Source organism: Osmerus eperlanus, chromosome 21, assembly GCF_963692335.1.
Source record: "Osmerus eperlanus chromosome 21, fOsmEpe2.1, whole genome shotgun sequence".
NCBI lineage: Eukaryota > Metazoa > Chordata > Actinopteri > Osmeriformes > Osmeridae > Osmerus > Osmerus eperlanus.
The window spans coordinates 2,437,619-2,460,372 of NC_085038.1; the positions used below are offsets into that span (position 1 = coordinate 2,437,619).

General features: G+C 52.0%; 1 protein-coding gene across 2 annotated transcripts; it reads left to right on the plus strand.

Annotated features, from left to right (window-relative positions):
- The first annotated feature begins 33 nt into the window (after positions 1-33).
- Positions 34-22,717, plus strand: itsn2b (intersectin 2b). 2 transcript variants are annotated; one of them, XM_062446644.1, is made up of 36 exons: positions 36-260; positions 5,626-5,700; positions 5,972-6,064; positions 6,190-6,253; positions 6,363-6,547; positions 6,666-6,908; positions 7,184-7,280; positions 7,466-7,608; positions 8,200-8,263; positions 8,355-8,492; positions 8,592-8,683; positions 8,806-9,068; positions 9,167-9,316; positions 9,598-9,738; positions 9,851-9,938; positions 10,030-10,169; positions 11,335-11,495; positions 11,703-12,544; positions 13,090-13,214; positions 13,386-13,676; positions 13,916-14,109; positions 14,859-14,908; positions 15,398-15,564; positions 16,027-16,072; positions 16,230-16,351; positions 16,438-16,534; positions 16,868-17,062; positions 19,631-19,752; positions 20,115-20,221; positions 20,349-20,532; positions 20,749-20,847; positions 21,010-21,177; positions 21,550-21,766; positions 22,086-22,203; positions 22,287-22,369; positions 22,661-22,717. In XM_062446644.1, the coding sequence occupies exons 2-34, from the start codon at positions 5,694-5,696 to the stop codon at positions 22,100-22,102; spliced, it is 5,112 nt and encodes a 1,703-aa protein (XP_062302628.1). In that variant the 5' UTR covers positions 36-260; positions 5,626-5,693; the 3' UTR covers positions 22,103-22,203; positions 22,287-22,369; positions 22,661-22,717. The 2 variants fall into 2 exon arrangements, with proteins under 2 accessions (XP_062302629.1, XP_062302628.1); XM_062446645.1 differs by lacking the exons at positions 19,631-19,752; positions 20,115-20,221; positions 20,349-20,532; ... (4 more) ...; positions 22,287-22,369; positions 22,661-22,717 and adding an exon at positions 17,480-19,122 and having other exon boundaries at positions 34-260.
- Positions 22,718-22,754: the final 37 nt, after the last annotated feature.

Below are 22,754 nucleotides of genomic sequence, written 5' to 3' on the forward strand. Positions count from 1 at the left end.
TCCCACCCCGCCGCCCAGTCAGAATAGTCAAATCAACGTCCCTGCCTGTGCCCGGAGCTCCAGCGAGCGAATTCAGCCATGTTGTTTGTGTAGCTGACAGCAACAGGTTCACAGTTCTAAACTTCGTCTTGTTTCAGTTTCTGAATTGTTTTAATAGTACCTGAAGGCTACATACACGGGTGATAATCTGACGGACCTAATCGACTTTGAATTGAGGACCCAGAGGAGACGAAAGTCCATGTTTTCCCCACTAGTTAGAGGTATGTTGGCACCCGAAACTGCCTCTCTCAGCGGACAGCTTAGCCAAGTTTGATATTGTCACAAAATGTGGTATTGATGGGATGCCTATGTACGACGGGATATAACATGTATTAAAGCCAGCTCCATTAAAACAGGTGCTTCACAAAACCAGTTAATTGCAACGTTCGCGATAGTGCAGCGCTCAAAATAGCTACAACTTATCGACTCTTGTTCGATTATTAGAGGACAATTGGGGCATGGACGTGTGGTTAGCGCTGTATCTTGACTGGCCTGGATGATCGTTTTTATCTTTAGTTTTTACTAGTTGCATAACACAAACTACAAAACCTATGTGAGTGATTACAAAAGGAAAAGTATGTAATCGGAAAAGATTCTTTTCAAAACTAGTTCTGCAGGTTACAAACTTGTCTCTCTTGCTTGCGACCAAGAATGCAAATGTCAGACTTAAGAAAAAAAGTATTCTTTTTGTTGTTGTTGACATTCTGGTCTGGATCCCTATCGGAAACACCTAGATGTTTAATATCTACTGCCTGATACACTGTCAACAATATCTGTCCGTTTGAAGCACTAATATAGGCCTATCTGTGTCCTCTGATTTGGATCTCACTGTGGTGGTTTGTTTAGGCTGTCTGCTGTCGAGCCCCCGCAATTCCTCCATGTGTGCTCACCTGTGTAGGCGCTACTGGTGCTGAGTGATTAGGTCCCCTTGACGTCAGTGTACGCGGCAGATGGAGCATAGTTGTTTGATGTTAAGTACATCAATCACAACCTATATCCGATGGTGAAGGGAGGTTGTCAGTTGAGGTAGGCCTCGAGCCTCAATCTTTTTACGGCTGGGGACGGGGTTGGGACCAGGGGTGGAAGCTGAAGCTATTACCATGCTGGAGACAGGAGCAGGGGTAGAGGCTAGGGTAGAGGCTGGGGCTGGGGTAGAGGCTGGGGCTGGCATTGTAACAGGGAAGCCAACAGTGTCTGGGGCGCTGTCAGAGCCAGGGCTGGTTGGCAAGGATCCAGGGAACCTTGTGTTGACTGTCATTCATTTTCCTGAGGGGTGGTTGGCTGTGTCCCTTGTTGACACCCCTGTCCTAGCCCTGCTGCCACAGTGGACGTGGAGAAGGGCTTCTAGCTTGCTGTGCTTCAACTGAAGACATGGATATACAAAAATACTTCACTTTTGACGTTGTCATTTTAGACTATTCGGTGCTGTTAGAGTGGACATGTTTTCCCCCGGTCACAAGCACACCACTGGTGGAAGAGTGTGTGTCTGACCCAGTTAGCTGCCTTATTGCCGGCAATGCCTGAAAAGAACGAGTTCTAAGCGAGTAATACTGAAGATCAAAGTTTCCCCTGACGACTTCTCAGAAGCGTTATGGATGAATGCAACATTGGTGAGTTTTAAGTAGTCCCACACCTTCTTAACAGATTAGCCCAACCCAGACAGTTCATCCAGACCAGATTAGTTGACCCATACCTAATCTCTCTCTCTCTTTCTATCCTATCCATCCACACACCATTGACCCTTACACACCATCTCAATCAGTCAGTGTTTACTGACAGGAGATTGGTGTGGTTCCTTGCTTTGAGGAATGTCCCTGTGGTGTAGTAGCCTCCCACCACAGATGTTTAGGTCTCTGTGTGTGCAAGGTCATCCACTTGTTGCATGGTCCTGCTGTACAGTAGGTATAGTCTGGCAGGCTCCATATTGCTGTGTTGCAATATTCCTGTTTGTGTCAGGCAGAGTGTGAAGGAGAGAGGGCTGGGGGTGGATATTGTGGAGTTAAGTGAGAATGAGGGTTTGAGAGAGAGAATGACAGAGAGAGAGAGTGGGCCGGGGACTGTGAGTCATTGTAGGCCTGCAGTATAGGGTGATGTTTGAGCTAAAGGCTACAGGCTTTCATGCACATGAGAGGCATTGGAGGGAGTGGTATGCTGCAATCCAAACAAAAGAAAAACCAACATCATTCATCATCGTGCAGCCACATTTATTGCTGTGTTTCATTATTCATGATAATGGCCAGCAAGTGCAAGTAGGATGGAGAGAGAGATAGAGAGAGAGAGGGAAAGGGGGAAAGAGAGAGACAGAAAAGAGAGACAAGACCGAGCTGTTTCAGATGAGGTCACAAAGTGAAGTCACTGATCCCCTGGACATGTGAATGGAGCTTCTAGAACTTCAGGCTGGGTAGTGTAGTTCCAGAAGTTAGTGTGGGTAGTGTAGTTCTCTTCTCCCAGCATGGAGGAGACCACTCCACCCCCCCACCCTTGGAGCCCGGAATACAACATCACAGAGGTTCTGCTCTTGGTCGCATCAGAGACACTGTAGTTCTTACTAAGAGAGACTACTCTTTTGGCAAAGACTACAAATCCCAAGCCTCGTCCCAGATAGATCAGATTAGTTGATCTAGGTGCAATCTCTCTCTCTTTCTCTCTCTTTCTCTCTCTTTCTCTCTCTTTCTCTCTCTTTCTCTCTCTTTCTCTCTCTTTTTGTCTCTCTTTTTGTCTCTCTTTTTGTCTCTCTTTTTGTCTCTCTCTCTCTCTCTCTCTCTCTCTCTCTCTCTCTCTCTCTCTCTCTCTCTCTCTCTCTCTCTGTGTCTGTGTCTGTGTCTGTGTCTGTGTCTGTGTGTCTTGTTTCTGTCTACTCTGCTAGGGATGAGTCCATCTGCATTCCTGGGAGATGACAGGCTGGATGACTCAGTGTTCAGACACTGTTGAGTCAGGTGCATCCTTCTCCCCGCTTACAAGTGTGTGTGTGTGGGGGGGGGGGGGGGGGGGAGACGAAATGAAACAGAGCAAGACACTGAGTTAACCATGACTCTAGTGTGTGTACACTGTATCAGCTCTTTGCTCTTCCTGTTCAGAACTAGTATCCCAGCACTGGTTTCCTGCCTCCAACAATTCCACCAGCGATGGCGACAACAGTGTGTGGATGTGACAACAGTGTGTGTTTGTGTGGATGTGACAACAGTGTGTGTTTGTGTGGATGTGAGTGGTTCTTTGGTTGACTCCGAAGGTTGTGTTTGTCATCTGTGTCTCAAAAGGCCAGACCCACTCCAGATTTCACTACACAATGCAAATTAAACCTCTCTCTCTTTCTCTCACTCTTTTCTCTTTCTCTCTCTTCCCTCCATCCTGTCTGCTCCACCAACGGTCCATCAGATCTCATTTGCATCGGCTCCGCAGATACTCTCTCCATGTCGGGCACCTACACAGCCTGTAGAGTCTCACCACACACCCTGCTTGGCCGGCCCTCAGCATTAGAGACCCTGGTTACACTGAGGGACACCAGCATTAGAGACCCTGGTTATCCTGAGAGACACCAGCGTTAGAGACCCTGGTTACACTGAGAGACACCAGCATTAGAGACCCTGGTTATCCTGAGAGACACCAGCGTTAGAGACCCTGGTTATCCTGAGAGACACCAGCGTTAGAGACCCTGGTTATCCTGAGAGACACCAGCGTTAGAGACCCTGGTTACTCTGAGGGACACCAGCGTTAGAGACCCTGGTTACCCTGAGAGACACCAGCGTTAGAGACCCTGGTTATCCTGAGAGACACCAGCGTTAGAGACCCTGGTTACACTGAGGGACACCAGCGTTAGAGACCCTGGTTACCATGAGAGACACCAGCGTTAGAGACCCTGGTTACACTGAGAGACACTAGCGTTAGAGACCCTGGTTACCCTGAGAGACACCAGCGTTAGAGACCCTGGTTATCCTGAGAGACATCAGCGTTAGAGACCCTGGTTATCCTGAGAGACACCAGCGTTAGAGACCCTGGTTACCATGAGAGACACCAGCGTTAGAGACCCTGGTTACCCTGAGAGACACCAGCATTAGAGACCCTGGTTACCCTGAGAGACACCAGCGTTAGAGACCCTGGTTACACTGAGGGACACCAGCGTTAGAGACCCTGGTTACCATGAGAGACACCAGCGTTAGAGACCCTGCCTGTGCCTGTTCCCCTGAGAACTGGATGAGAACGAGAGGACACTCAGGAGGACGGGGGAACAGATGGCTGGCACACTCGCACAACACGCACCCCATTGTGAGGTCGTCTTGCTTGACCACATTATCCTAACTGCACACACACACACACCTCTCCGTTTTCATGTTTCTCAGTATCAGTGTCACCTCGTCCCCCTCGTCCCCCCAGGTCTCTCTCTAACAGTAAGTACAGGGATATTCTCCCAGAGGCAAGTAGGGTGAAGTGCCTTGCCCAAGGACACAACGTCATTTGGAATGGCCGGGAATCGAACCAACAACCTTCTGATTAATAGCCCGACTCCCTAACCGCTCAGCCATCTGACACCTCTCTCACTCTCACTCTCTCTCACTATCCCTCACTCGATCGCTCTCCCCCACAGCCCCAGATAAAACAGTACAATGTTGAAAATGGGTATTTGCCCAGACCTGACTTAATGATTTTTATGAATCAATTTCAAGCTTAAGTTCTGAATTATTCCTTATTTCTCTATTCCTTCTCTTTGCTGAGTCAGTTTCCCGCTTCTCCTACCTTTCTGTGACACATCTCCGTCCCGGGAGAGGGTGCTGAAAGTCCCCCTTGCATCACTTCCTGTCACCTGACCGTGTCTGTGGAGCAGAACAGGAAAGCTTGTATCCGTTGGTTACTGGTTAGGAAGCCGTTTGTGGATTCTCTGGTATGCTGACCCTGCAGATTCTCCTCCTACGACTTGATGCTTGTGGCTGGACAGCCGATGCGGTCAAAACAGGAGCGCTTTTCACATGTGCAGCTTTGTTTTGAGCTCTCTTAAGGATCCCACATCGATAAGAGGAAACTTGAAAATATGTGTGTTAGTGGTGAAGTTGGTTGTGTGGTGAGTGTCAGTTGGGTCAGGTGGATTTGAGTATTACGTCTCAACTCTGTGGTGCTCCCCTCTACTGAATGTTCCAGTATTACTCTGTTATCAGTACACACACACACACACACACACTATTACTATTTCCAGAGGTTAAGGTATTTGTGTATGTGCGTGGAATAATATGGGCTTTCTGAGAATGTTCCTGATTAGCCCAAAACACAGCAACTGTGTGTGTGTGTGTGTGTGTGTGTGTGTGTGTGTGTGTGTGTGTGTGTGTGTGTGTGTGTGTGTGTGTGTGTGTGTGTGTGTGTGTGTGTGTGTGTGTGTGTGTGTGTGTGTGTGTGTGTGTGTGTGTGTGTGTGTGTGTGTGTGTGTGTGTGTGTGTGTGTGTGTGTGTGTGTGTGTGTGTGTGTGTGTGTGTGTGTGTGTGTGTGTGTGTGTGTGTGTGTGTGTGTGTGTGTGTGTGTGTGTGCGCGCTAGCGATGCTGACTGTGTGTAGCCTCAGGGTGCTGACTCTGTGTGTGTGTGTGTGTGTGTGTCTGTTGCAGATAACTGTGAGCTATCCAGCAGCTGAGAACAGGACTGGTAGTCCCCCCCCTCCTGCCCACCTGCAGCCATGAATGGTAAGATTCCTGTGTGTGTGTGTGTGTGTGTGAGGGTGTGGGTTAGTAGAAAGTGTTTACATAAGGTAGTGAAACCAATCATTTCTCTTTCTGTATACTCAACCTGAGATGTTTATCTTCCAATCACTCTCTCTCTCTCTCTCTCTCTCTCTTTACACTGCTGTGATTGGTCTGTAATTAGATACTGTGGTGATGTACCGTGTGTCAGAGGAAAATATTAAAAACATGTTTTTTAGTATTAAGTATATTAAGTATGACTCTTTCTCCCCAGGGGGCGTTAGTGTGTGGGCCATCACCCCAGATGAGAGGGGAAAACACGACCAGAAGTTCGACACCCTCTCTCCTGCCATGGGCTTTGTCTCAGGTACACACATGCACACGCGTACACACACATGTACACATACAAATACACGTGTGTTGAATGACGTCCCTTCTCCTCTCTGCCTCTTTCGTTGGGTCTCTGTCTGGTCTGTGGCTTGCTGTCTCCAGGGGAACAGGCCAGGAAGTTCTTCCTGCAGTCAGGTCTGCCCTCTCCAGTGCTGGCAGAGATCTGGTGAGCAGTGAACACACACACACACACACACACACACAGACACACTCCAATCATAAAATCTTAATCTCCCAAATTCAAATCACTTCAATTCCCTCTCCCTCTCCCTCAGGGCTCTGGCGGATATGAACAAGGATGGAAAGATGGACAGACTGGAGTTCTCCATCGCTATGAAGCTTATTAAGCTCAAGCTGCATGGCACGCCCCTCCCCTCGGCTCTGCCAATCATCATGAAGCAGCCCCCAGTGCCCGCCCCTAGCCACGCCCACTCGGCTTCCATGTCCAACTCTCGCTACGGTTATTTTAAATTAAGAGTTTCAAGTCTTTATTTCACAATTTGTAACAAGTACATTAGAATTCATACAAGAGTGTGTTAACACTCTGTTTTGTGTGTGTGTGTGTGTGTCTTCCTCAGGGATGGGCTCTATGCCAAACCTGTCGATGATGCCAGGGGGCCTGGCCATGCTGACCCCCATCCCCATGACGACAACAATCTCACCCATGACCTCACTCACACCCCTGGTCCCCACGGCAATGGGCGTGAGTCCTCTGGTTGGCTCCAGCACCATGCCCCTGCTGCCCTCGCTGGGAAGCCCCGCCCTGCCCAATGGCACCATGGGATTTCTACAGCCCATGCAGAGTGGAATCATGGGAACTGGTGAGAGGAGTCTGTCTGCCTGTCTGTCTGTGGTCCTGCCTGTCTGTCTGTGGTCCTGTCTGTCTGTCTGTCTGTCTGTCTGTCTCCTAGTCTGTCTGTCTGTCTCTGTCTCAGTATATTTCCCTGTCTGTTTCTCTTTCTCTCTGTCCACTATAATCTAACAGTGTAAATTATTATATGTGTGCCCCTCAGCAAGAGCAGGAAAGTGTATGCTAATGAAGTAGCTGGAGAAACTGTGTGTGTGTGTGTACACTGACCTCTCTGCTTCTCCCCAGGTCTGACTCTGTCTGGTCCATATTCCTCTCCTCTGGGCTTGTCCTCCTCTCCTGCAGTCAACATGTTTTCCTCTCTGCTGGACCTGGGCTCCAGCAGGTACACACACACACACACACACACACACACACACAGATAGAACCTGAGCACACACACACACCAACAGATATCAACTAAACACACACAGGTATCACCTCAACACACACACACACACCCATATACAGATATCACCTCAACACACACACCCCTCCTCTTCTAGACTGACTCCTCCCCTCCTCCCTCAGCTCCGCCTCCTCCTCCCCCGCCTCCCTGGCGGACGCCTCCCCAAAGACCGCCCCCTCCGACTGGGCCATCCCCCACGCCACCCGCCTCAAATACAGACAGCAGTTCAACAGCCTGGACAAGAACATGACCGGATACCTCTCAGGTGTGTGTGTCTGTGTGTGTGTGTGTGTGTGCTCACCAGTCATGCCTCGTCCTCCGCCCCAGCATGTGTGGAATGCAGGAGTGCAGGTGAGGCGGTGTGTCAGTCATCATGTGACCTGCTAGCTTCACATTCCAGCCTCACAGCTCCTCCATGTGTCCCAGCCTCTGACGGCTCCTCTGTGTCTCCCAGCCTCTGACGGCTCCTCTGTGTCTCCCAGCCTCTGACGGCTCCTGTCCGTCAAACACTGCTTCCTCTCAGGACTCCCTCATGTCTGGGCCTTTGGTGTGGGATCTAGAAGCATTGAGACACAAACACACTTTCTCACACACACACACACTTATTGCTCTCTTTGTGTGGTGTCTTTAACTGAGGAGATAGGTCAGGTCTTGCCAGACCTGTTTCTGTGAAACTGTTACGACACAATATAACACACACACACTCTCTCTCTCGCTCACACACACACACACACACACACACACACGCATAGACTCTCACACACATACACACAGAGTTACTGTATCACTCAGACACGCTCGCACATGTATTACCACAACACACACACGCACTGTCTGAACAGTTTCTGTTTTTCAGGTCTTCAGGTGAGGAACGCCATGGCAACCACTATGCTAAGTCAAACACAGCTGGCAACCATCTGGTGAGAACACCATCATCATCATCATCATCATCATCATTTCTCTTATGGACTCAGACTGATAAGTTTTTACCTGTAACCTGTCTCTCTATAGGACCCTAGCGGACGTAGACAAGGATGGCAAGCTGAAGGGGGAGGAGTTTATCCTGGCCATGCACCTGGTGGATATGGCCAAGACTGGACAGCCCTTACCTCTCAGTCTGCCTGCAGAGCTGATCCCTCCATCACACAGGTACACACACACACCCACACACATTCACTTCCCCTACCCAGGTAAACGTCTCATTTCCTGTGTGTGTGTGTGTGTGTGTGTGTGTGTGTGTGTGTGTAGGAGTGCTGTGAACGGCAGCAGCAGCAGCTCCCTCTATGCTGCCCTCACTGATGACCTGGAAGTGGAACCAGCGCAGAAGACCAGGAGCAACTGTATGTACACACACACACTCACACACACTCTCACACACTCACATACAAATGCACACACGAACACACACTAAAACACTGAAAACTTCGATCCCTCCCTCTCCTCTCCTCTGGGGGGGCTGCAGTGTCGTTCGAGGACAAGTTCAAGGCCAACCTGGAGCGGGGGAACGCGGAGCTGGAGAAGAGGAGGCTGGCCCTGCAGGAGGCGCAGAGGAGAGAGGAGGAGCGCCGCGCCCAGAAGGAGCGGGACGAGCGGGAGCGGAGAGAGCGGGAGGTCAGGGAGCTGGAGGAGAGGAGGAGGAAGGAGGAGGAGAGGAGGCTGGAGCGACAGAGGGAGCTGGAGAGGCAGAGGGAGGAGGAGAGGCTGAAGGAGGTGGAGAGAAAGGAGGTGAGGGCGCAAGCTGCTGGAAACCTACTCGAGCATGGGGGGGCGCGTTTCGGCTCGTCATGTTTAAGTGTGTGTGCGTGTGTGTGTGTGTGTGTGAGGCGGCCCAGCGTGAGCTGGAGCGTCAGAGGAAGGAGGAGTGGGAGAGGAGGAGGAGAGCAGAGATGCAGAGCCAGAAGGGTCAGGAGCAGGAGGACATCACCCGGCTGAGAGCCAAGAAGAGGAGTCTGGAGATGGAGCTGGAGGCTGTGGTGAGGACACACACACACACACACGCTCACACACACACTCATTCATACACACACACACACTCATACACACACACACGCTCACACACACACTCATACACACACACACGCTCACACACACATTCACTCAAACCTACAGTCATACTCTTACAGAAATTACATAAAATGCACATTCATGTGGATGAACTCTTACTTTCTTCTCTCTCACCCCTTCTCTCTTTTTCCCTTTCTCTCCTCGCTTGGTTGCTATCTCTCTCTCTCTCCCCCCTCTCCTCTGTCTCCAGGGTAACAAGCACCGACAGATATCAGACCGTCTGCGCGAAGCCCAGAGCAAGAAGAGAGTTCAGAAGAGCGAGCTGGAGCTGACCAATCAGAGAAGAGAGACCCGCAGACAGGACATAAACACTTTGCAGAGACAGATGGAGGTGTGTGTGTGTGTGTGTGTTTTTCAGCGATTGAGTGCATCACCGTATCCTCACCCTCCCTTGTCAAGTCTGTCCCAGCCTGATGATGCGTTTCCCGTTTCCTGTCCTTAAGGAGTACCAGAGGAAGTTGTCCCAGCTGACACCAGAGCAGCAGAGGCTCAGTGAGAAGGTCAAGAACATGGAGCTCAACAACCTCCCAGGTCTGACTGCGCCCTCTCTCTGCCCCTCTATCCCCCCCCGCCCGCCCCTCTCTCTGGGCAGCTCTGCTGACCTGTGTCCCCTGGTCCCCAGTGTCCACCATGTCCACCCTGCGGCGCAGTGTGAGTGAGCGGAACGGAGTGTGCTCCGGGCTGAGGCAGCAGCTGGACGCCCTGGAGAGGGAGACAGCCTCCACCCTGGCCGACATGGACCAGTACAACAACGGCCTGCTGGTGAGAGCACACAGGAGGCCGGGCGGGGCCCAACTGGACCAGGCTGGGCCAAGCCCCTGTACACTGGACCAGGCTAGTCCAAGCCCCTGTAGTCTGGACCAGGCTAGTCCAAGCCCCTGTACACTGGACCAGGCTAGTCCAAGCCCCTGTACACTGGACCAGGCTAGTCCAAGCCCCTGTACACTGGACCAGGCTGGGCCAAGCCCTCTGGTCCAGCCACTGGACCAGAGATTCCTGCTTGTAACTGTGTTTCTAACCATCAGCTTCCAGACTGTTTCTGCCTTCCTTAACCCTCCTCTCTTCCACCCCTCTCTTTTTCTCCTTTCATCCTCTCCCTCCTTCCCCCCTTTTTCCTTAACCATCATTTCTCTCTCTTTCTCTCTCTCCTTCATTCCCCTCCCCCCTCGTATCCTACATGTTTATGCCTAACCTCCCCCGAATGCATTCTCCAACCTCTTAAATCTCCCCACCCTGCTACAGTGTGCTGCTGCAGTGTGCTGCTGCAGTGTGCTGCTGCAGTGTGCTGCTGCAGTGTGCTGCTGCAGTGTGCTGCTGCAGTGTGCTGCTGCAGTGTGCTGCTGCAGTGTGCTGCTGCAGTGTGCTGCTGCAGATGGAAGTGTACTGCAGGGGCTGCTCTCTCTACTGGCCTGCCTTAGTAACCTCTCCTACCTCCTTAAGGTGCTCTCTCTCTCTCTCTCTCTCTCTCTCTCTCTCTCTCTCTCTCTCTCTCTCTCTCTCTCTCTCTCTCTCTCTCTCTGCCTCTCTGCCTCTCTGCCTCTCTCTCGCTCTCTGCCTCTCTCTCTCGCTCTCTGCCTCTCTCTCTCTCTGCCTCTCTCTCTCGCTCTCTGCCTCTCTCTCTCTCTCTCTGCCTCTCTCTCTCTCTCTCTCTCTCTCTCTCTCTCTCTCTCTCTCTCTCTCTCTCTCTCTCTCTCTGCCTCTCTCTCTCCTGCCTCTCTCTGCCTCTTGTGCTCTCTCTTTCCCTTTCTCTTTTTGTCTTTCCCCAGTTAATCACCCAATTCCTCATTCCTTCCTTCATGTGTGATCTGTGGCTGTCGTGTGTGTGTGTCTTAAATCATAATGTTAATATGGCCCAAGTCATTACGTCACCTTCACGTTTTCGTACAAAATCTGTCGCATAGACGTAAATATGCCGTGTGTGTGTCAGGACCTGAGGGACAGTCAGAGGAAGCAGCAGTCTGCCCTGGAGAAGCTGCAGAGCATCAGGGAGGACAAGCTGAGGGAGCTGAAGAGACTGAGGGAGCAGGAAGAGAACAGGAAGAGGATGGAGGAGGACAGGAAGAGGATGGAGGAGGAGGAAGCTCAAAGGTAACCTGCTGCTGTGAAAGAGACACACACACACACACACATTATGAAAAAGACTGTTAAACAAATCGGTAGTATATAGAACCGTAAAATCAAAACAACCCTATTAGCCTCCGAAAGACAAATGTTCTGTCTGGATTATATATTTAAAGAAAAACTCCTGTCTCGCTCTCTCTCTCTCTCTCCTCCCCCCACTCCTCCTCCCTCCAGGCGTATTAAGCTGGAGAAGGAGCGCCAGTGGCAGGAGAAGCTGCGGAGGGAGGAGGAGGAGAGGCAGAGGAGGCTGCAGGAGGAGAGGGAGGCCAAGCTGAGAGAGGAGGAGGAGAGGGAGACCCAGGCCCGTCTCCTGGCCGCCAGGGAGCTGGCCGAGCGAGAGCGCCGGGCCAGGGAGGAGGAGGAGAGGAGGAGGAGGGAGGAGGAGCGGAGGAGAGACGAGGAACGCAAGACGCAGGAGGAGAGGAGACGACAGGAGGAGGAAGACAGGAGGAGGAGGCTGGAGGAGGAGAGGAGGAGGCTGGAGGAGGAGAGGAGGGAGGAGGAGAGGAGGAGGCAGGAGGAGAAGAGAAGGCAGGAGGAAGAGAGGAGGAGGTTGGAGGAGGAGAGGAGAGAGGAGGAGCGTAAGAAAGAGAGGGAGGATGAGGAGAGGAGACGGCAGCGGGCTGCCGAGGCTGCCATCAGAGACTCGGAGGAGAGGAAGAGAGCGGAGGAGGCGAGGAGAAAGAGGGAGGAGGAGAAGAAAAGGCAGGATGAGGAGGAGAAGAGGAGGTGCGAGGAAGAAAGGAAAAAAGCAGAGGAGGACAGGAAGAGGGCGGAGGAGGAGAGGAAGAGGGCGGATGAGAGGAAGAGGGCGGATGAGGAGAGGAAGAGGGCGGATGAGGAGAGGAAGAGGAAGGAGGAGGAGAAGAGAAGACTGGAGGAGGAGAGGAAGAGCGCAGAGGAGGAGAGGAAGAGGAAGGAGGAGGAGGGGTCCGGCCAGCAGCAGGTGAATGGAGGGAAGTCGGATATCCAGGCGAAGCTGACAGCTCTGCTACGAGGCCTGGAGGAGAGGAAAGGTTCGGAATGCAAACATCTCCTTCCCTGGGGTCATAGGTCACTCATAAACCTCTCTTTACCTGGGGTCATAGGTCACTCCTAAACCTCTCTTTACCTGGGGTCATAGGTCACTCATAAACCTCTCTTTACCTGGGGTCATAGGTCACTCATAAACCTCTCTTTACCTGGGGTCATAGGTCACTCATAAACCTCTCTTTACCTGGGGTCATAGGTCACTCAAAACCTCTCTTTACCTGGGGTCATAGATCGCTCATATACCTCTCTTTACCTGGGGTCATAGGTCACTGGGTTCAGGCTTAGGAGGCAGGAGCACACACACTTCCTCCTATGTTTGGTCCAGATCAGCCAACAGTCTCTATAGCTAGACTTGGTCATTTATTCCAACTTTCTAAATGGTCCAGGCTAAGGTTCTATTACTTTCCCTCAGCTTCCAATGGCTCTATAATTTTATGAATAATACATTTAAAGTGCATCAAGTGAATGGATTGAGAGTTCTGATTTGCTGTTGTCAGAGTGTCTGATACATTTTCATTGGCTGTTCCAGGAGGGCTGCAGCCACAGGCCAGGGAGCACAGGAAGTCAGCCGCTCTCACTTCCTTCCAAGCTCTCTACCCCTTCACCGCCCGCAACAAGGACGAGCTCAGCTTCGAGGCCGATGACATCATCGAGGTAACGACTGTGATGTCATCGAGACGACCTCGGAACTGAAAATCGACGTGTGTATACTGATGTCCGTGTGTGTCTGCTTGTCTGTGTGTGTGTTTATCGTCCTGTGTGTGTGGTTGTGTGTATCGTCCTGTGTGTGTGTGTATCGTCCTGTGTGTGTGTGTGTGTGGTCAGGTGGATGAGTCTACGGAGCGTGAGCAGGGCTGGCTGTACGGCAGCGGGCGGGGGAACATGGGCTGGTTCCCGGAGAGCTACGTGCAGAGACAGGCCCACCCGCAGGCCCATCCGCAGGCCCCGCCCACAGGCGCTCTGTACGCCGTGGTCAACAAACAGGCGCTCAAGCCCCAGGCCTCCATCCACACCTCCACTGCTGCCCCGGAGCCGGCCGCGCCTGCCAGCGCCCCGCCCAAGTCTGCCTTCACCCCCACACACCATCCCAGCACCGCCCCCTCGGAACAGGGACAGGTACGACCTCTGAGTCCTGGGGAACAGGGCAGGAGGGCACCGGTTGTGTTTCAATGCTGTAGACACACGTTTCTTTCTTTTCCCTCCCTCCCCCCTTCCTTCCTTCCTACCTTCCTGAAAGAGCTCTCTGATCTAAAACGGAACAATAGGACCAGTCAAGCAGTAATACAGAATTCTCTCTCTCTGAATTCCCCTCCTCTGCCTCCCCTCCCCTCCCCTTCCCTTCCTCCCCCCCCCAGGTGGTGGGCACCCTGCTGGCCCAGGCCCTGTGCTCCTGGACAGCCAAGACAGAGAGCCACCTGAACTTCAGTAAGGACGACGTGATCCGCGTGCTGGAGCAGCAGGAGAGCTGGTGGCTGGGGGAGCTGGGGGGGCAGCAGGGCTGGTTCCCCAAGACCTACGTGGCTCTGCTGGGGGAGGACGAACCCGCCGAGTGAGGATGCACTCATACATACACACACATATATACCTGTACATACATATACTTATTAAAGCCTGACTGATAAAGGTTTTTTAAGGCCGATATCGATACTAATATTTGGTGATTTAAAAATCCGATATTACGATATATCGGAATATCGGACTTGACTCGACTCTGGCTGGATCAGCTGGTTGTAGGGTTTGTGGCGTTCTAAACAGGGACGTTGTAAAGTGCCCTCTGGTTGATAAACTATGCAACGCCATAACTCATAACATGGTTGAAGGGTGTTTCGTCGTTTTTTTAATTTTTAAAAATAATATTCATTTATCGGCCATTATAAATGCAGATAGTTTGTAAAATGCCTGATATTGTCCGATTAATATCGTCCCGCCGATAAATCGGTCGTGCTCTAATACTTATACACACCTATATACACACACACAGAGGAGGAAGCATGTACACACACAGGCGTACCCAAATATAAACCCACAGACACACTGTTCCCAGCTATGCACATATTTGTGGTTGTTATCGCAGAGTTATCAGTGAAGTAATCCAGTCATGTGTACAGTTCCTGTGTGTGTGTAACTGTAACTGTAACAAAGGGCATGGGACAAAGGTAATAACTGGGGTTAATTCCTGCAATATTTATTGTGAAAACAAGTCTTTTCTTCTACTTTAGATATCTCTACATAGTTTTTACCCTGAAGAGAAGTCTTTGCTAAATCTTGATGAAATGCTTTTCGTTTGTCTGTTTACAGCTCTGTATTTTCTGATGGATCTGACAACAATGAGGGTTCCCAACAAGAAGGTATGGAAGCTTGGTTGAGGCAGGGAGGGAGGGAGGGATATGATGGAGGGAGGGAGGGAGGGATATGATTCTTGGTTCTCCACCCTGCCCCCCAGGGTGGAGTTGGTGGAAGCACAACTCAGGGGACAGAGGTTGGGGGTTCTACAATAATCTCTTGTTGCTGGGTTTATATGTAATCTCTGAAGGACATGCTCTGTCCTAATCTGTTGTTGTGAATAGGAACAGGTGTCAGAGACTGACTGCGTTTCTTCCGTCACAGATTACACGCCTCAGTAAACACACTAGCACACACATTTTCTGCCACGCAAACACACATCCATGAACCCCCATACTCCCCCACCCCCTTTCCCACACACACACTCACTCACCCCTCCTAAAAATACGGAAGGCCATGGCCCTGTAGTCTGACAAAAAATCACCACCACACACACACACTCACGACACACGTGCAGACCCCTCACCTCACGGTTGACCTCTGACCCCCTCCAGAGTTCGTGGCCCTGTACACGTACGAGAGCCCGGAGCCAGGGGACCTGACCTTCAGGGAGGGTGACATCATCCTGGTGAGCCAGCGTGAGGGGGACTGGTGGAGGGGCTGCACAGGAGACCGTGCCGGCCTCTTCCCCTCCAACTACGTCAAGCCTAAAGAGGTTGAGGTACGGACACACACACATACACTGGGTACACACACACACGATCTTAGATTTACATTTAGTCATTTAGCAGACGCTCTTATCCAGAGCGACTTACAGTAAGTACAGGGACATTCTCCTCGAGGCAAGTAGGGTGAAGTGCCTTGTCCAAGGACACAACGTCATTTTGCACGGCCGGGAATCGAACTGGCAACCTTCTGATCAATAGCCCGACTCCCTAACCCCCATCTCCCCCCCCCCCCCCCCCACGATCTTACAAGACACAAGCAGAGAAGTGTACACACGCCTACTCTTGCGCAAAAACACGCATGTAGAAATGTGTGCACATTCTTACAAAGCACACGCAGAAATTAGCACACGTTCTTGCAGACACACACTCTTACGAAACACACGCTCGGGCATGCACACACATGAACAGAGTGTAGGGAGAGATCTAACAGACCTGTACTTCCTGTTTCCCATCAGCCCTCTGGAGGCCCAGGGAAGCCCGGAACACCTGGCAAGAAGCCAGGTACATCTACCCCCCTCCTCCATAAACTCACATACAACACCTACACACACACAACACCACCTCCATAGACCCAGTCACACTGAAATACTATATTTGGGAAATACTGAAATACTGTACACATGGGCTCACACGTGTGTGTGTGCGTGCGTATGTGTAGAGATCGCCCAGGTAACCACGGCGTACTCGGCCAATGGCACAGAGCAGCTGAGTGTGGCTCCTGGCCAGCTGATCCTCATCCTCAGCAAGAACGCCTCCGGCTGGTGGCTCGGGGAACTGCAGGTCAGGATGCTCCTTCATCCTTATACCAACTGACCCACCCATAATGGTTACTGGAGGAGGTGTGTGTGTGTGTGTCCTCTCCTTAGGCTCGTGGGAGGAAGCGGCAGAAGGGCTGGTTTCCTGCTTCTCATGTCAAGATGCTGGGCTCCAGCAGCGGCAAGTCTACACCTGCCCCTCTGCCAGGTAACACACACCACAAATGCACACCCGTGTGTGTATAAGAGTTCACATAGACATACAAACGAATGTACTTACATTTACATTTAGTCATTTAGCACACGCTCTTATCCAGAGCGATTTACAGTAAGTACAGGGACATTCCCCCCAAGGCAAGTAGGGTGAAGTGCCTTGCCCAAGGACACAACGTCATTGGCACAGCCGGGAATCGAACCGGTAACCTTCAGATCACTAGCCCGACTCCCTAACTGCTCAGCCATCTGACTTCCACCCACATTCAGACTCACACGCAACCTTTCTGTTTTTCCTCCCGCTCTAACCCTCTCCTTGCCCCGGCAGTGTGCCAGGTCATCGCCATGTACGACTACAAGGCAGCCAATGAGGACGAGATGAGCATCTCCAAGGGTCAGCTGATCAACGTGCTGGACAAGAACGACCCTGATTGGTGGAGAGGAGATGTCAACGGGGTCACCGCCCTGTTCCCCGCCAATTACGTCAAGATGACCACCACAGAGTCCGACCCCAGCCAGCAATGTGAGTAGCGAACCCTAGCCATGACCCTGTGAGGTCAGAGGTCACACCTGGGGTCAGAGGTCACAGTCAGGTTCAGACGTGAGGTCGGAGATCATAGGTTAAGATGTGAGGTCAGGGGTCACGTCCTGGGGTTAGACATGAGGTTGGAGGTCACAGGGTTGGAGATGGGGAGGTCCTCTGGACCACGGCCAAACAGAGCCAGCTGTGTCTGGGGTAGATGGGGTAGATGGGGAGCAGGGTCTGGAGTGGATGCTCTGGAGGTACCAGACATGTCTGACCTGGACCCTCCTCATCAAGTTTCTTTCTTCCAACATTCATTCTTCTCACACGCTTTTTCCTGTCACTATTTTTCCCCTCTCTCCCTTTCCTTCTCCTCTTGGCCCTCATCTCTCTCTCTCTCTCTGTGTGTGTGTGTAGGGTGGTAGAGTCTTCCTCCTTTTCCTCTCCTCCTCCTCTTGGCCTATGAGAGACCCACTTCCCTATCAGTGGGCGGAACTGTTTGGAGCCTCCACCCACTACAACTAACTCCACCCCTACCCTCCTTCCTGCCCTACCTGCCTGTCTGTTTCCCTCCACACCTGTCTACCTGCCTGCCTGTCTGCCTGTCTAGCTGCCTGCCTACCTGCCTGTCTGAGATTTAGCAGATCCCTCCATGTCAGTAACGTAGTAGGTGCTAGAGCAGAGAGCATGGGGACTAGCTAGACCAGCCCAGGCTCTGACAGGAGGGAGGACTTCCTGCAGGTGACCTGCTGTGAGTTCATCTCTCCTGGTCTGGCTGGAACCCTGGACAGCTGGTCTTCAGCGAGGTCCTCTGGAGACCAGACCAGAGTAGTGGGTCTCTGGGTCTCTCTGTGGCTTCACTGTTCTCCCTCTCTCCCTCTCTCCCTCCCCCTGTCCACTTGTCCTCTTCCCCCCTCTCACCCCTGACATTCTCTCTCTCCCTTCATCTCTTCTCTATAAGCCCAGCAGTTCTGCTAAACTATCTCACACCAAAACAGACTGATAGTTCACCTTAGTGAACATGGCTCTGAGTAGAGTACTACAGCACCTTAGTGAACATGGCTCTGAGTAGCGTAGTACAGCACCTTAGTGAACATGGCTCTGAGTAGCGTAGTACAGCACCTTAGTGAACATGGCTCTGAGTAGCGTAGTACAGCATCTTAGTGAACATGGCTCTGAGTAGAGTACTACAGCACCTTAGTGAACATGGCTCTGAGTAGAGTACTACAGCACCTTAGTGAACATGGCTCTGAGTAGTGTAGTACAGCACCTTAGTGAACATGGCTGGTGCTGTTGATGGTATGTTTGTGTGTTGTGCCTCTGTAACACAGCCAGGAAAGCTTGTCTCCCGCCCCCACCCCCTTCTCCTGTGTTTAGTCGTGTGTCCTCCCCCCCCCCCCCCCCCCCCCAGGCTCCCCTGTGTTCAGACGGCTACATGTGCCTTGTGAACTTGAACTGGGACATTAAAGGTTGGTTTGGAATGACGTTTTGTACTGTTTTCACTCTCCGATAGAAAGTTCATTCACAGGCAAGTTGCTTTGTCTCTGAGTCAATCTGTGTGTGTTTACAGTCACCACATGCCTAGTCAACAGAGGAAGGCTGTGTGTGCGTGTCTATCTGCGTGTGTGTGTGTGTATACTGCATAAGGTTATGTGGTTACGAAGGTGCACAAAGTCATTCAGTCAGCCAGAGAAGGCTTCCTGTTTCCTGTCGCCTTCACATCTCCAGGCCTTGTTCCTGGTTTGGAAAGGTTGCCCAGGGAAACCAGAGGTTATGTCCTCACTGAGCATGTGCAGACAGAGCCACCACCACCCACCACCCCCTTGTTTTGGTCCAAACAGATTGTCTGGGCTGGCTTTCAGTGGGCCTGGCCTCAGCAGGGAAGAACAACAGAGGCACAGAGCAGGGCTGTGGAGAGGGGGAGAGAGAAGAGAGGGGGAGAGAACAGCAGAACTGAGACTGAAAGAGAAAAAGGAGTGAGAGAGATGGTGAGTTTACAGCGCGAAGGCCGGCTCCAGTTTTTGAGGCTGTGGGATGAGGTGAAGGAAGGGGATGAGGGGATGAGAGGGGGAGAGGAGGGGGGTGATGGGAGAAGGGGAGGAGAGGGGGATGAGTGGAGAGAGGGAGAGGCGGAGTGTGTAGGATTCCAGGGTTCCCCGAATGGACACTCTGTACCAGGTAAGAAACTTACTGTGGAGTCTGGTTGCTCCTGTGTGTGTGTGTGTGTGTGTGTGTGTGTGTGTGTGTGTGTGTGTGTGTGTGTGTGTGTGTGTGTGTGTGTGTGTGTGTGTGTGTGTGTGTTGTGTGTGTGGTACTGTATAGGCTGTGTGAGGTATGGTGTGTGTGTGTGTGAGAGAGAGAGAGGTTTGGTGTGTGTGTTGAGGTTTGCTCTACATTCTTGTCGACAGACTTTATTAAACTTGTCTTTCTCATCCCCTCTTTCCTTCCCTCACATCCCTCCTTTCTCTTTCTCCCATTCTCTGTATCCTTTCTCCTCTCTCCCCCTGTCTCCCCCTCTCTCCCCCTCCTCTCCCCCTCTCTCCCCCCCTCCCTCCCCCCCTCCCCCAGGGTGTGCTGACCTCACCAGTCTGGACAGTATGACCCCTCAGGAGAGGAAGAGGCAGGGCTACATCCACGAGCTGCTTCAGACGGAGGAGAGATACGTGGAGGACCTGCAGATCGTCCTGGAGGTAACACACACACACACAGTCAGACACTTACTCTCACACACACACACAGTCAGACACTTACTCTCTCACACACACACACACACACACACAGTCAGACACTTACTCTCACACACACACACAGTCAGACACTTACTCTCACACACACACACACACACACACACACACAGTCAGACACTTACTCTCACACACACACACAGTCAGACACTTACTCTCACACACACACACAGTCAGACACTTACTCTCTCACACACACACACACACACACACTTACTCACACACACACGCACAGTCAGACAGACACTCGTATAAACGTGTGTCTGTCGCCCCCTCCCCCTCCTGAGCCGTGCTGGTGTGTTGAGCAGGTGTTCCACAAGCCCATGTGTGAGTCCGGCCGGCTGCCAGAGGCAGAGATGGCCATGATCTTCGTTAACTGGAAGGAGCTCATCGCCTGCAACACCAAACTGCTCAAGTATGTGTGTGTGTGTGTGTGTGGCTTTGACATGGCCCCTCAGTCCCTGTACCTGTCTGCATGTAATTTTAGTTGTATGTGTTGGTAAGTAGTAAATGCCTACACGTGTGTGTGTGTGTGTGTGAAGGGCCCTGCGCGTGCGTAAGAAGACCGGGGGGGAGAACATGCCGGTGCAGGTGGTGGGGGACATCCTGGCTGCAGAGCTGGCTCACATGCAGCCCTACATCCGCTTCTGCTCCTGCCAGCTGAACGCTGCCGCCCTGCTGCAGAGCCGCACCGACAACGAGCCGGACTTCAAACACTTCCTCAAGGTGGGGGGGGGGGGGGGGGGGGGGGTAGGGGGGGGGGAGGAGGTAGAGGGGGGGGGGTGAGGAGGGGTAGATGTCTTCAGGTGGGTGGGGTGAGGTGGGTAGAGACATTAGGGGAAGGGGATGATAGGTTGAGGTCATTTCGATCCTGTCTGAACTGGGCTAGTGATGATGCTTAATGTTTATTGTTGTTGTTACGTTTGTTGTTCCGTCCTTCAGAAAATCGCTACAGACTACCGGTGTAAGGGCATGCCTCTGTCCAGCTTCCTGCTCAAGCCCATGCAGAGGATCACCCGCTACCCTCTCCACATCAAGAATGTAAGACACTGTGTTCTGTGGCCACTCATGTTGTGTCTGTATAAATGTACATGTGGGTTTTTTTTCACCCCAATTCAAATGTGTGTAGCCCAATTCAAATGTGTGTAGCTGTAAGGTGCTGTGTTTATTGATCCCTCCGCACGTACGTGTGTGTGTGTGTAGATCCTGGAGAGCACCCAGGAGGGCCACGTGGACCGGGGCCCCCTGCAGGAGGCGCTGGAGCGGGCGGAGGAGCTGTGCTCCCAGGTCAACGAGGGCGTCAGGGAGAAGGAGAACTCAGACAGGCTGGAGTGGATCCAGGCTCACGTGCAGTGTGAGGGCATCACTGAGGTACACACACACACAATCAGGTTCTCTCCCTCACACACACAAGCTCGTCTATTCTCTGTCACACACACTCACCCCCCCCCACCACACACACACACTCACCCCCCCACCACCACAACACACACACACCCCCCCACCACCACACACACACACTCACCCCCCCCCCCCACCACACACACACACACACTCACCCCCCCCCACCACACACACACTCCCCCCCCCACCACACAGACACACTCACCCCCCCCCACCACACACACACACTCCCCCCCCCCCACCACACACACACACACACTCACTCCCCCACCACCACACACACACACTCACCCCCCACACACAACACACACGTAAGCCTTCTCTCTTGTGCGTCTGCAGAACCTGGTGTTTAACTCCCTGACCAACCTGCTGGGGCCCAGGAAGCTGCTCCACAGCGGCCGGGTGTTCAAGGCCAAGAGCAACAAGGAGCTGTGGGCCTTCCTGTTACAACGACTTTCCTGCTGCTCACCCACGCCACCAAGCAGTTCAGCGCCTCGGGTCCCCCGACAAGCTGTTCAGCTACAAGAACAACACCCAGCTCAAGATGTACAAGCCGGTGAGGGACACACACACACTAACTCATACACACACACACACACTAACTCACACACACACTCATGCACACACACTTGTCTTATGTCAGTCTGTGATTCGTTTTATTATATTATTTAGTATGTAGGTCTATGACAGCCGTACATAGGTCTATAACAGCCTTATGTAGCTGTATGACAGCTGTATGTAGGTCAATGACAGCCTTGTTGTGTAGATGACAGCCTTGTGTAGGTCTATGGCATCCTTATTTAGCTCTATGACAGCCGTATGTAGGTCTATGACAGCCTTATGTAGCTCTATGACAGGGTGTTGTCTCTCTGCAGCCGGTGTTTCTGAATGAGGTTCTGGTGAAGCTTCCTGACCCGTCCAGCGACGAGCCCGTCTTCCACATCTCTCACATCGACAGAGTCTACGTCCTCAAACAGAGAACATCAACGAGAGGTAACACACACACACAGAGAAGTTATCATAACAGTGGCTACACAGTACAGCATATACACACTGCGTGTGTGTGTGCTTGTCAGGACGGCCTGGGTGCAGAAGATCAAGGCAGCGTCGGAGGACTTCATCGAGACAGAGAAGAAGAAGAGAGAGAAGGCGTACCAAGGTCAGCTGCCCCACTCCCCTGCTCAGCTCTGCACTGGCTGACTGTTTCACTGTCTGACTGACTGGTCTGACTTATTTCACTGTCTGACCGACTGGTCTGACTGTTTCACTGTCTGACCGACTGGTCTAAATGACTGTTTCACTGTCTGACTGACTGGTCTAAATGACCACCATCCTTATATTGGTGTGGATTATAGTCCATCCATAGTAGTGTTTCTTCTTGTTACTATCCTGGGACTGGTGTGACTGGTCTACAGCACAGAGTTTGATGTGATACTGCCTGTTTCTCCAGCTCGCTCTATGAAGGCCAGTGGGATTGGCCGTCTGCTGGTCACCATCCTGGAGGCCACTGAGCTGAAGTCCTGCAAAGCCAATGGTGACACACA